Below are 11218 nucleotides of genomic sequence, written 5' to 3'. Positions count from 1 at the left end.
CGCGTCTTGGCGATTGCCGACTTCCGGGACTAGCGCCTGAATCACGTGATGCAGCACAGGCACCAAGGCGCCAAGGCCAGTACTCTCATCACGTGAGTAGCGGTACGATATCTTCTCTGCTGCGTTCACTTTGTTCCGGACTGCAGACTACGGAGCGGTCTTGGAAGTGCTCTGCCTCTGATGCTGCAGACTTCTCTGACGAAAGCCCAGCCTATCATCCTGGCACACTGCCCACCGCAAGCTGCCCGAATCGCCAGGCAATCAATCCCTCCTGGTAAAGTCTCCGTCCCTATCGGCCCCTCTGCTCCCGCGGCCGCATCGGGCCTTGCCTGGCCGCGCAATGACCCCAGTATATAGTCGACTTTCGAATTTACTATAGCGTCTTGCTGCTCATTATATTTGATTGTGGGAATTGGAATTCTAGGCTAATGATACCAAAACAAAACAGTCCCGTGACCCGCCTCGCCGGTGAGGGCAGGGCGTCATGCCCGCTGCACACGAGGATCCAGACGCACCCGTCATAGCAAGCCCTAAAGAGGTCCCTGCTACAATATGTCCCCGGCAGGTCACCCTCAGGGACCGCGTTACAGTGGCCACGCTGGTCCCCTTCTCCTCAGCCGATGAGGTGCCCCGTTCATTACTGAGCTACCTGACTGAGCAGCTCAACAGGGAAATCGAAAAGGGCGACACGTACCCAATGATCGACCCCATCCCGCTGGAGAGATTCGGCCCGTATTGGTTTGCAAACTTTGGGGCGGTCATGCTTCTGGGCGACATCAAGAGTGTGCACGATGTCCAAGCCATGGAGCACAACCGTACCGACTGGACAAGGATATGCCTGGGTAGCTTCAATATAAGGCCGAACTATCCTGGTCGTAGCAGCCATGTCTGCAATGGCACATTTCTGGTCACAGATGCATCGCGTAACAAAGGTGTAGGCAGACTGATGGGGGAAGGCTACCTTGAATGGGCCCCAAAGCTGGTTAGCACATATCCCTTTGAAAAGTTACATTCGTGCCCTAACAAACCTCCAGGGCTATTCGTATTCTGTATTCAATTTGGTTTATGAAAACAACGTAGCGTCTTGTCGAATTTGGGATTCCTTGGGCTTCAAGCGAATTGGCAAGGTCCCTGGCTGTGGAAGCCTTCGCTCTTATCCAGACCAATTGGTCGATGGTATAATATATGGGCGGGACCTAGGACTCGAAGGTGAGGACTCTGTCACGCAGGAACGATTCGACAAAATTCGGTATTATCTGAAGCATTCCAAATATCCCCGAGGAGCCGACCGCGCCGAGAAAAGCCGGTTGAGAAGCGCTGCAACGCACTACAAGCTTCTAGGAGGAGAAAATGGCGAGCCGGAAAGGCTGATGCTTAAGGACAAAGAGGTGGTCTCGGATCCTCAGCAGCAATATGAGATTGCACGACAGATTCATGTCCAACAACATGGCGGCATTAATAAAACTACAGCGACAATTGCGGTCAAGTATCATTGGGTGCGCATCAAGGAGACTGTAAGCCGGGTCATCAGAGACTGTCCTCAGTGCAAAGAGACTGCCAAGGCACCTATTTTGAATGGCAATAAAATTACAGAACTTCCCGTTCCAAAGCCAAGTGGCGATTTGGCGATACCGACTCCGGACAGTGCTATAACGCCCACTGAGCTGATCGCGGATGCAGCGAACTCACACTCAGATCCTTTCGCTCAAACAAATCCATCCGGGGTAGAACATCCAGATGATTGTATGACTGATTATACGAACCTACCACTCGACCCTCAGATCATTGACATCAGCCCTCATCTGACCCGATTCCAACACCACCAAAGCATCACAGACCCATATGAACATCAAAACCACGGACTGCCCCACGTAGAATTTGATGACGAACTCAGAGCTCACGGCCATAGCGATTATCATGCAATGGTGAACGACGAGTCTGATTCAGATGCCCTGCAGCGAGACGCCTTAGGTCTGGTGAACGCGCAGCTGACTGATTCTCAGCACGAACAAGAGATCCTGTCAAGGTACGTCGATAGGTCTGAAGACGAGCTAGATTTTACTTAGACCGGGAATTGTTTGCTCACTATCTCATATCTTTACTTACCCGTTTGCCGGATGTATACCACTTTGTTTACATAGAGATACCACAGCCAGTTGGTCCCAAAATTTGCATATTGATCCAATAATTCATAAATCTTGAAACTATCTTAATTGATTTCCCTAATAACATTCGCATTAGTTGATATTTTACTTGAGAAGAGGTGCATGTAGAAATCACATCAATTTGACGAACTTCCTTTATTATCGAATCCTATCCAGGCATTTCAGCTATACATGTATGTAATGACTCTATTGATTTCTGGTGTTTGACTTTCTTTTTCGTTTTCTCTCTCTTTATACATGTAGTCGACAATTTCAAGCCACTAGGCATTAATTGATTATTTATAGAAATAAATATCAGTGTCTGTACTCTAAGCCACCCTGGTCTATCCCAAGACCAACAATGAGCTCTTGTCGAGCGATTACTCCGACAAATACCAAACCTTTATCTTGGTGAACACTCACGGCCATTATGAAATATGTACCGGCTCACCGGCCTTTTCAATAACCAACTTTATCTTCGCAGACAGCGACACAGAACATGTGCCTGGCCGCGATATCGACACGAAAGAATCTCCATTCTTCAACCCAGCAAGTGCCGCCCTCGAGCCGGAAACAAGACCAGAGATGACCCGACTATCAATGCTCGATTTTTCGAAGCCGAAGTCCAGGGTCTCTTGCACCGACGGTGACAATACTCAGTCCTTATTCATTATTATGGTATGTATCACTCAGGTCCGGTACCTTATCCCTTAACATACCCTCAAATGCCCCAAAAATGTTATCTCCTAGGTACGGGTACAAGTATGCTAGCCAGCCTCTTGCCTGAAGTATATCCCCGCGATATGAAGGTAAAACATGTCGACTACAATATCGTCCAAAGGACTGTTTTGTTTGGAGGCCGAAACGCCCGGTTACTTTTCTCGACCGGTTATCAATCGCTAGAAGATAGGCAAAGCGGCGTATGTACGGGATCTTCTCTGCATACCAGTCATCGTAAAGTTCCTTCTGTGCGTCGGTTGCATCCATCCCAGTCAGTGGGCTTGTGCCGTACGCTAACAAGGCGGAATTGAGTTTTTTACATAAATAATCTCTATTACGAAGACCGAATCGATATGGTAAGTATACGGAGTAAACTCTGCAGTTCCTGCTGCATACGATATAATTAGATTTGGGCTTCACAAGGCTGTTGAGGGGTTACTTTACCTTAAATATACCATCCATTGTCATAACCATTAGACTGCGCATTCATAAATGCAAAGCTATGCACCATTTCGTGAGTTAAGAGACAAACTACTTCATCCTCTTCCTCCTTTTAGCTCAACTCATCGTATTCTAATATATAGCTCTTCTGATGCTCAGTGCCTCCATATCCTCTAACGGCTCGCCGCATGAAAACACGATACGAGGCATCTGTGTTCGGGAAAAAGGAAGCCAATTTCGGAAATAGTTGAGTATTGTACTCGCATGACCCGCGCAAATTCTCAGGTAACTCCTCAAACTAATATGATTCCGTACTCCGAAGACTGGCCGTGCTAGTAGTAGTAGCAAGGTTGGGATAGCTCTTAATTGGCACCGACCATGAAAACTGAATTGGCAATGACATCGGCATTCTAGTCCTCTGTCATAGTCTCAGTGCCCTCGCCGAATGACCACACAGTGCGCGTTCCCTCGGGAGCTTGCGAGAGATCCCATTCTCCTACATAGCGATACAACGGGACTTTAGCTGGCTGGTGCAGAAATCATCTTCCGCTGCAGATGAGACCGCCCTGACCGCAGCGTGCATGTCGACCCATGGACGTATCGGGGTCGTGATGTCTACTTCTCGAGGAAAGACGTTGAATTTTAACGCGACATCTCCTATAGTGTTGCGGTTCATGTGCCATTCTTAGTCTGGGCTATTCGAGCATGGAGTAAAAGAGAAATGTAGTGGGCCAGCAGCGTCAAATGCAGTACTATCGTTTTCAGAGTATGAGTATGTAGGGATATTGCCACTACTGGTTTCGAAAAGCAAGAGGAGGTTGACAGCGCTGCATGGGTTCTGGAGAACTTGCTGTATAAACAAACGATCTGCCTCCTCGGCGTCAAAGATGGGAGTAATCGTTATTCGCACTGTGCACGTAGTTTTGAGGAACTTTTCTGGATAGTAATTCGTCTTGAGGACTCTCTACTCAATCAAGCTAGGAGTCTTCTGTAAACTTTAGGGTTCAATCCTGATGGACATACAAACAATGAAACAAGGGTACTTCATCCTTGGGGGCTTCATGTCTGGAGTCAGGCCATATAGATGTATCAAGCACCAGCGAAAGTGGCATTTTAGTATTCTTCCGACCAATCATCATATATAGCAATCTTTTTATCTCTGCCTGGGGTGAGCTGCGAGTTGAAAGGAGCGCCGGCCCTAGCGCCATCTGATTGGCTGGCTGGTTCGTCTGTGCCGACCGCCTGCGCGGAGCTCCATCGAAATTTTGGTGGTCGTGATTAAGCAAGCCTGCTGGCCCCGCGTTTGATCCATCACTAATACCTCGACTCTCTGCAGGGCTGGTGTTACTATCTGTATCTCGGGTTGGACTATTTTTGTTTCTTTCAATCGTTGCTTTGGCCAGTATCCTAATTTTTTCCACGCACAAATATGGCCTTCGCCGGCCAAACACCCACAATCATTGTGTTGAAGGAGGGTGTGTGACCTATTGTCGAATCTTGAACTGTAGCAGATTTGCTAACACACTACCGATGAATAGGGACGGATTCATCGCAAGGAAAGGGCCAGATTATCTCCAATATCAATGCCTGTATTGCGGTGCAGTCCACCATAAAAACCACTCTCGGTCCATATGGCGGCGACTTGCTTCTCGTTGACTCCAACGGGAGGCAGACAATCACAAATGACGGAGCAACCGTAATGAAGGTGAGTGCTTGGATTGTGTATCTAGTATGCATTCTGACTGATGTCTTCTAGCTCCTCGATATCGTTCACCCCGCTGCCCGCATTCTTACCGATATTGCCCGCTCACAAGACGCCGAAGTTGGTGATGGCACAACATCCGTCGTCGTTCTGGCTGGTGAAATACTAAAAGAAGTGCGAGACGCGGTGGAGCAAGGTGTCAGCGCACAAACAATTATTCGGGGTCTTCGTAGGGCAGGTGCCGTCGCGGTTAACAAGGTCAAGGAGATTGCGGTCGACATGCTGGAGGTATCTGAGAGCGAGGAAAAGAAGGTCGAGACGCTCAGAAGACTTGCGGGCACAGCGATGAACAGCAAGCTTATCAAAAGAAATTCGGGCTTTTTCACAAAGAGTAAGGCTGAATAAATGCTCAGCACCACCGTTTAAGCAATATACTAACATGTGACAGTGGTTGTTGATGCTGTCTTATCTCTCGACCAGGATGACTTGAATGAAAAACTTATCGGAATCAAAAAGGTTCATGGTGGTGCTCTGCAAGATTCACTTTTTGTGAATGGTGTCGCTTTTAAGAAGACTTTCTCTTACGCCGGTTTCGAACAGCAACCCAAGTCTTTCAAGAACCCGAAGATTGTCTGTTTGAATGTGGAATTAGAGTTGAAGAGTGAGAAAGACAATGCAGAAGTACGAGTGGAACAAGTCTCCGAATACCAGGCCATTGTGGATGCAGAGTGGCAGATTATTTACAACAAGTTGGAAGCCCTCTACAAGACTGGCGCAAAGGTTGTTCTGAGCAAACTGCCAATTGGCGACTTGGCAACTCAGTATGCTACAAAACCAGTTCTAAACAATATTCATGCATTGATCTAACTTGAACTAGGTATTTCGCCGATCGTGACATTTTCTGCGCTGGACGTGTTGCCTCGGAGGACCTCGAGCGTGTCTGCCAGGCCACTGGCGCATCAGTTCAGTCCACCTGCTCCGATATTCAGGACCGCCATCTAGGAACATGTGGGTCTTTTGAGGAGCGACAAATTGGTGGTGAACGTTTCAATATCTTTTCGGATTGCCCTGCTGCTAAAACATGTACTCTCGTTTTGCGTGGTGGTGCGGAACAATTCATCGCTGAAGTGGAGCGAAGTCTGCACGATGCCATCATGATTGTCAAGAGAGCCATTCGCAACCCAACCATAGTTGCTGGTGGCGGTGCCTGTGAAATGGAACTGTCGAGCTACCTCCATGGCTTTGCCAACCGAGACGTTCCCCACAAGCAACAGGCAGTTGTGAAGGCATTTGCCAAGGCCCTGGAAGTCATTCCTCGTCAATTATGTGACAACGCTGGTTTCGATGCGACCGATATCTTGAACAGGCTGCGAACAGAGCATCGCAAGGGAAATGTCTGGGCGGGCGTAGATTTCGACCATGAAGGTATCAGGAATAACATGGATGCCTTTGTATGGGAACCCAGTCTGGTGAAGGTCAACGCCATTCAAGCTGCTGTTGAAGCCGCTTGCCTCATTCTGAGCGTCGATGAGACTATCAGTATGTACCCTTGCCTACTTTAGAAAAAAGTGTGACATGTCACTGACCTATCCTCGCACAGAGAACGAAGAGTCCGCCCAGCCACAGGCTCCCCAACGAGGACTCCCACCCGGTGCTGCTCAACGAGCACTCCGTGGACGTGGCCGTGGCATGCCTAGAAGGTAAAGGGTAAAAATGAGGAGGAATGAAGCATTAAATATATTATCTACCTGCCTACACATCTAATAGAAAAAAAACATAGCCTACGACGTTGGCTGCATGTAAATTTCTTAAAACAATAATCTATCATCGATGGAGTGTCATACAAAATCAATATCAATTATCAAATATCAAATAGTGGTAATTAAATAATACGCACTAGCCACGCCTGATGCCCGATTGAGGCGTCGGAGTTGCCGTTAGCGTCTGGGCTTAGCCACTTTTGAGGCGTCGAGATACTACTTTTTCACATCAATATCCTGTCTCTGATTTACTGTTAGTATGTCTACAATGCATATTAATGTTGAATTACACGTCATCTTGCAGCCGAAAGAGCGTGCCAAGCGTGTCATTGACTAGCATAGCGCGAGGGCATATGTGAACCGATTCGATGGTGTCTAGAAGCTGCAGTGTAAAGGGGAACCCGATCGCGATCAGCGGCCAAGACATTAGATAGTCGATAATGGATCTGTCAGACGCGAACCCTTCAGCTGGCATCGGCGTCGCGACGATCGCATCGAGCCGTCACGACAGGGATTTCGTTGGCTGCGAGGCCTCAGCCGCCTGCTACTATTTGTTAGGCTGGCTGCCACTGACTAATCGTGGGCATTGATTAGGACCATAATATGAATATTAATAGAGTAGTAGATACTAGTAGGACGTAGTAACATCCCGGCTGGGCGGCAAACACTGCTAGCCTCAGGCTCCTCAGGCTCTCCGGCCTCCCAGGCAGTAAATCACGGGCGACCACCCCACCCCGCGTCAAACTACTGACGGACGACACACTCGTGCTCTCAGCTTCTTATTCCTGACTTCTCTCAGGCCCGGCTGCCACTGTCGCTTCATCGAGAAAACCCGTCCTGGCCTATTCTGACCCTTTCCTTTTCTTTTCCACACAGTCAGGTTACAACTTGTCTACGCGCCATGTCCTACTACCCGCCTCCAGGCCCGCCCCAGTATGGCGGGTATCCGCCGCAAGCTCAGTATCCGCCTCAAAACAACTACGGTCATCCTCCGCCACAAGGGTACCCGTGAGTGTCATCCTTAAACTTTCCAAGACTTTCCCGGATCGACCGGTTGTATTGACTTTCGATAGTCCCCCGCAGAACTATGGTGGCTACCCAGGCCAGGGTCAGCAACACTACCATTCTCCTCCGGCTCCCAACGGGGGATATGGCTATCATCACACTCCCTCGCCCCAGCCGTACAATGGCGGGTACGATGTATGTTGAGCACAAACACGTTCAAATGTATCACTGCGCTAACTGAAATAATAATAGCGACCACCCCCTCAAGCGCCTGGGTATGGCGGCCCGCCTCCATCACACTCTCCTCATCCGTCTCATGGCCCTGGATATGGACGACAAGGTTGGTCATATAAGGATGACAAGGAGTAGTTTCATCTAGCTAACTCAATGGAAAACAGCTCATCCGTCTGGATACGGCCAGCCCCCTCCTCCACCCACCGGGGGGGTTTCTTTCGGCCATGGCGCTCCTCAAGGATATCAATTTCAATACTCCAAATGTACCGGTAGAAGGAAAGCCCTGTTAATCGGAATTAATTATTTCAACCAGAAGGGCCAGTTGCGTGGATGCATCAATGATGTGAAGAACATGTCATCCTATTTGAACCAGAGCTTTGGCTATGCTCGAGAAGACATGGTCCTTCTCACAGATGACCAACAAAACCCAATGAGTCAACCGACAAAGGCCAACATTCTCCGAGCAATGCACTGGTTAGTCAAGGATGCTGAACCAAACGACTCTCTGTTCTTCCACTATTCTGGTAAGTCGACCACAACCACAGAAGAGAAGAAATCAAGGGTGCTAACAGAAATTTCTAGGACATGGCGGCCAAACACCTGATTTAGATGGAGACGAAGATGATGGCTATGACGAGGTCATCTACCCCGTTGATTTCCGATCGGCTGGACACATCGTGGACGACGAAATGCACCGTATCATGGTTCAACCTCTCAGACCCGGCGTTCGACTGACTGCTATTTTTGACTCCTGCCACTCTGGCTCAGCTTTGGACCTTCCGTATATCTACTCCACCCAAGGAGTGCTCAAGGAGCCCAACCTTGCCAAGGAAGCTGGTCAAGGCTTGCTTGGTGTTGTATCGGCCTATGCTCGTGGGGACATGGGCGGTATGATGTCGACTGCAATGGGCTTCCTCAAGAAAGCAACCAACGGCAACGAGGCTTATGAAAAGACTCGACAAACCAAAACCAGCCCCGCCGATGTCATCATGTGGTCCGGAAGCAAAGACGAGCAGACTAGTCAAGATGCAACCATCAATGGACAGGCTACTGGCGCCATGTCGTGGGCCTTCATCAATGCTCTCAAGAAGAACCCTCACCAAAGCTACGTACAACTACTGAACAGCATCCGTGAGGAACTTGCTACAAAGTATACCCAGAAGCCTCAATTGAGCTGCAGCCACCCAATTGGTAAGTTTATCACTAGTTGACCTATTGTGTGGACGTTCATTAACACTCAATCTAGACACCAACATTCTCTATGTTATGTAAATATGCTTGTTACGAGACAAAAAGCACTCCTTAAACTTGCTAGTGTGTTTAGTTCTGATGATACCGGTCTGTGTTATGATTATGGGATTTCCTTTGACCGAGTTTGGATCCTGACGTTTTGCATCAATGGTACTTCTTTTTTCCTTTCTTTAATTAAGTTCTGTTTAGTATGCAATTAAGTTAGGGACCTGGGGCAAAGGGTAGTGGTAAATTATGATTCTTTTATTTCGTTTTAATCTAAATTTCGCTCTTGAATCGGTAATTACATAGGCTGTCGTTTTGATGCGTGGATTTCGACTTTCGTAATACAACCACTTTTTCCTCAGTCTTCGGCTCTTTGTTGATTTTCGAAGGCAGCTGAGCCTAGGGCTATAAGAGGTAGAATTGGGGTAACACCTTGTCATACATAACCGGACGCAGAAATCCAAATTCCGGTCTGGTCTGCACGTCGGCGGATATTAGTTAATGCATTTATCGTATAGATATATAGGGTCCATGTTATGAGTACCATATTTTGTGTCATTTATCATGGCGACATAGCCATGTTTGTAGTTGCAATGTATCGCGTGTTCTTTGTATCTGAATTTCCTGGACTCGCTATTCACCATTTCTTTGGTGCCGAAATCACTGTCCTTGAAAAGGAAGCCGTAATATCATCGCTGGTTTTACGTCGTTGTTTTGCCATGATCCCTGTCCGATCTGTGACTGGCGTGGCATTAATGATATTGTCGAATGCTTCGTCTTCACTTCCTGCAGACCCTGATTCGGCATCGGAATCAACAGGCAATGTCTCTGGCCGAGAAATTGGTTCCGGCTGTGGTTTAGTGTCGGATGCGGAAGGGGTTTGAAAGCTCTTGGAGTTGAGGACTTTCCGTCTTATTTCTGCCATTTCTTCTTCATCGTCTTCATCATCTGAAATCGCATATGGATCCCGATCTTCCTGCTCATCTTCACCATCTTCTTCCTCTTCATCGCCACTCTTATCTTCATTACCGTCATTTTCCTCGTCATCAGACGCTGCAACGTTTTGACGGTTGGTGTTTCCTCGCTTCCACATATCGTCAGCTCCCCCCGCTTCTCGCTCTGCGCGGCTTTCATTGTATTCGCGCTCAATCTTGGCGAGCCATTCCTCTTCTGTTCTCTTAATATCCTCTTCATTCTCACACGCCGCATACCGTTTAAGTAGCTGTGAGTTGATATCTATAAACGCCTCGCCGTATGAAAAGTGCTTCAGCACCTCTTCTGCCCAGTCTGCGTGTCTGCATATGTAAAAACAGGCTGCCAGGGCCTCGACGCAGTTCAGTCTCCATGGACGACCGTAGTTGACAGAGTTTGCGGCAATAAGGTATGGTACTGAGACAGAAATTAGCCTTGATCGAGGCAGCGTCAATCAGGAATGTTGGTCGTACATAGTCTTTCGCATTTTCCACCAATTCGGGACCAGGGAACTTCCTTCACTCGCACCCACGAGCATTCGACAACTGCGGCGCCATATTGCTCAAGGAGGTCTCGGTCTGCTGGTGAGAGGATTCGTTTCGCATTTGGTCTTGAATAGTGGATGGATTAGTTTACGAAAAAAAAAAAAAACGAAAAAGGGCAGCGTACGAGATCACAACTCCAGGATGTTTATGACCAATTGAGAGTTCCCTCATTAATCCAAATTGCATAAGTCTCTTCCCTGAGCATCGCTTCGGGTCGCAGTGGCCAAGATCCCAGCATGCTGCCTTGAACGGTGGTCTTGAAGGGTCGCCCTCTGCCGCATTATCGTCGCTGCGGGGTGCTCGGTGGTGGCGGGGAGGCCCTTTCTTGCCGCCTCGAGGATAGTTGTCCTTTTTGTGCCGAACCATTGTAGATAATAACAGCAGTAGATACAAGATATATTTCGGTAGCAGGAGGAAAGTGCTCAAGAGGCACAGCAGAGCATAGACTGGATTAATTAT

The 11218-nt window shown here is 48.2% G+C and overlaps 6 protein-coding genes across 6 annotated transcripts; 3 read left to right on the top strand and 3 right to left on the bottom strand.

Moving 5' to 3' along the window:
• The first annotated feature begins 29 nt into the window (after positions 1-29).
• On the top strand, positions 30-2213 carry BGW36DRAFT_407218 (putative histone acetyltransferase Spt10). Its single transcript, XM_046219030.1, has 2 exons — positions 30-982; positions 1035-2213. The coding sequence occupies exons 1-2, from the start codon at positions 485-487 to the stop codon at positions 2064-2066; spliced, it is 1530 nt and encodes a 509-aa protein (XP_046071840.1). The 5' UTR covers positions 30-484; the 3' UTR covers positions 2067-2213.
• A 251-nt stretch (positions 2214-2464) lies between these two features.
• Positions 2465-3723, bottom strand: BGW36DRAFT_378045 (uncharacterized protein). The gene is made up of 2 exons (XM_046216061.1): positions 3309-3723; positions 2465-3249 (listed from the first exon to the last, which is right to left on the bottom strand). Exons 1-2 carry the CDS (start codon positions 3320-3322, stop codon positions 2808-2810), a joined length of 456 nt encoding a protein of 151 aa, XP_046071839.1. The 5' UTR covers positions 3323-3723; the 3' UTR covers positions 2465-2807.
• A 10-nt stretch (positions 3724-3733) lies between these two features.
• Positions 3734-4460, bottom strand: BGW36DRAFT_378044 (uncharacterized protein). Its single transcript, XM_046216060.1, has one exon. The coding sequence runs from the start codon at positions 3979-3981 to the stop codon at positions 3802-3804; it is 180 nt and encodes a 59-aa protein (XP_046071838.1). The 5' UTR covers positions 3982-4460; the 3' UTR covers positions 3734-3801.
• Positions 4461-4602: 142 nt separating this feature from the next.
• BGW36DRAFT_378043 (T-complex protein 1 subunit eta) lies at positions 4603-6923 on the top strand. Its single transcript, XM_046216059.1, has 6 exons — positions 4603-4780; positions 4844-5010; positions 5062-5398; positions 5456-5828; positions 5885-6546; positions 6608-6923. Exons 1-6 carry the CDS (start codon positions 4735-4737, stop codon positions 6709-6711), a joined length of 1689 nt encoding a protein of 562 aa, XP_046071837.1. The 5' UTR covers positions 4603-4734; the 3' UTR covers positions 6712-6923.
• Positions 6924-7424: 501 nt separating this feature from the next.
• Positions 7425-9496, top strand: BGW36DRAFT_378039 (caspase domain-containing protein). Its single transcript, XM_046216058.1, has 6 exons — positions 7425-7775; positions 7841-7967; positions 8025-8112; positions 8171-8530; positions 8589-9197; positions 9253-9496. Exons 1-6 carry the CDS (start codon positions 7669-7671, stop codon positions 9276-9278), a joined length of 1317 nt encoding a protein of 438 aa, XP_046071836.1. The 5' UTR covers positions 7425-7668; the 3' UTR covers positions 9279-9496.
• BGW36DRAFT_378034 (uncharacterized protein) lies at positions 9497-11200 on the bottom strand. Its single transcript, XM_046216057.1, has 4 exons — positions 10884-11200; positions 10688-10824; positions 9787-10631; positions 9497-9719 (listed from the first exon to the last, which is right to left on the bottom strand). Exons 1-3 carry the CDS (start codon positions 11123-11125, stop codon positions 9880-9882), a joined length of 1131 nt encoding a protein of 376 aa, XP_046071835.1. The 5' UTR covers positions 11126-11200; the 3' UTR covers positions 9497-9719; positions 9787-9879.
• Between the last annotated feature and the right edge of the window lie 18 nt (positions 11201-11218).

This window comes from Talaromyces proteolyticus, assembly GCF_021365285.1.
Source record: "Talaromyces proteolyticus strain PMI_201 chromosome Unknown BGW36scaffold_6, whole genome shotgun sequence".
NCBI lineage: Eukaryota > Fungi > Ascomycota > Eurotiomycetes > Eurotiales > Trichocomaceae > Talaromyces > Talaromyces proteolyticus.
This window is presented reverse-complemented; position numbering and strand designations above follow the sequence as displayed.

Excerpts from the sequence above, each read along its gene's own strand:
- BGW36DRAFT_378034 (XM_046216057.1), bottom strand. The coding sequence starts at position 11,125 with ATGGTTCGGCACAAAAAGGACAACTATCCTCGAGGCGGCAAGAAAGGG. Across the intron at positions 10,825-10,883 it reads CATCCTGGAGTTGTGATCTC|ACCAAATGCGAAACGAATCC; the intron begins GTACGCTGCCCT and ends CCACTATTCAAG. Across the intron at positions 10,632-10,687 it reads TGGAAAATGCGAAAGACTAT|TACCATACCTTATTGCCGCA; the intron begins GTACGACCAACA and ends TTTCTGTCTCAG.
- BGW36DRAFT_378039 (XM_046216058.1), top strand. The coding sequence starts at position 7,669 with ATGTCCTACTACCCGCCTCCAGGCCCGCCCCAGTATGGCGGGTATCCG. Across the intron at positions 7,776-7,840 it reads CCTCCGCCACAAGGGTACCC|TCCCCCGCAGAACTATGGTG; the intron begins GTGAGTGTCATC and ends GACTTTCGATAG. Across the intron at positions 8,531-8,588 it reads TCTGTTCTTCCACTATTCTG|GACATGGCGGCCAAACACCT; the intron begins GTAAGTCGACCA and ends AGAAATTTCTAG.
- BGW36DRAFT_378043 (XM_046216059.1), top strand. The coding sequence starts at position 4,735 with ATGGCCTTCGCCGGCCAAACACCCACAATCATTGTGTTGAAGGAGG. Across the intron at positions 5,399-5,455 it reads TTCGGGCTTTTTCACAAAGA|TGGTTGTTGATGCTGTCTTA; the intron begins GTAAGGCTGAAT and ends AACATGTGACAG. Across the intron at positions 6,547-6,607 it reads GAGCGTCGATGAGACTATCA|AGAACGAAGAGTCCGCCCAG; the intron begins GTATGTACCCTT and ends ATCCTCGCACAG.
- BGW36DRAFT_378044 (XM_046216060.1), bottom strand. The coding sequence starts at position 3,981 with ATGAACCGCAACACTATAGGAGATGTCGCGTTAAAATTCAACGTCTTT.
- BGW36DRAFT_407218 (XM_046219030.1), top strand. The coding sequence starts at position 485 with ATGCCCGCTGCACACGAGGATCCAGACGCACCCGTCATAGCAAGCCCT. Across the intron at positions 983-1,034 it reads TTGAATGGGCCCCAAAGCTG|GGCTATTCGTATTCTGTATT; the intron begins GTTAGCACATAT and ends ACAAACCTCCAG.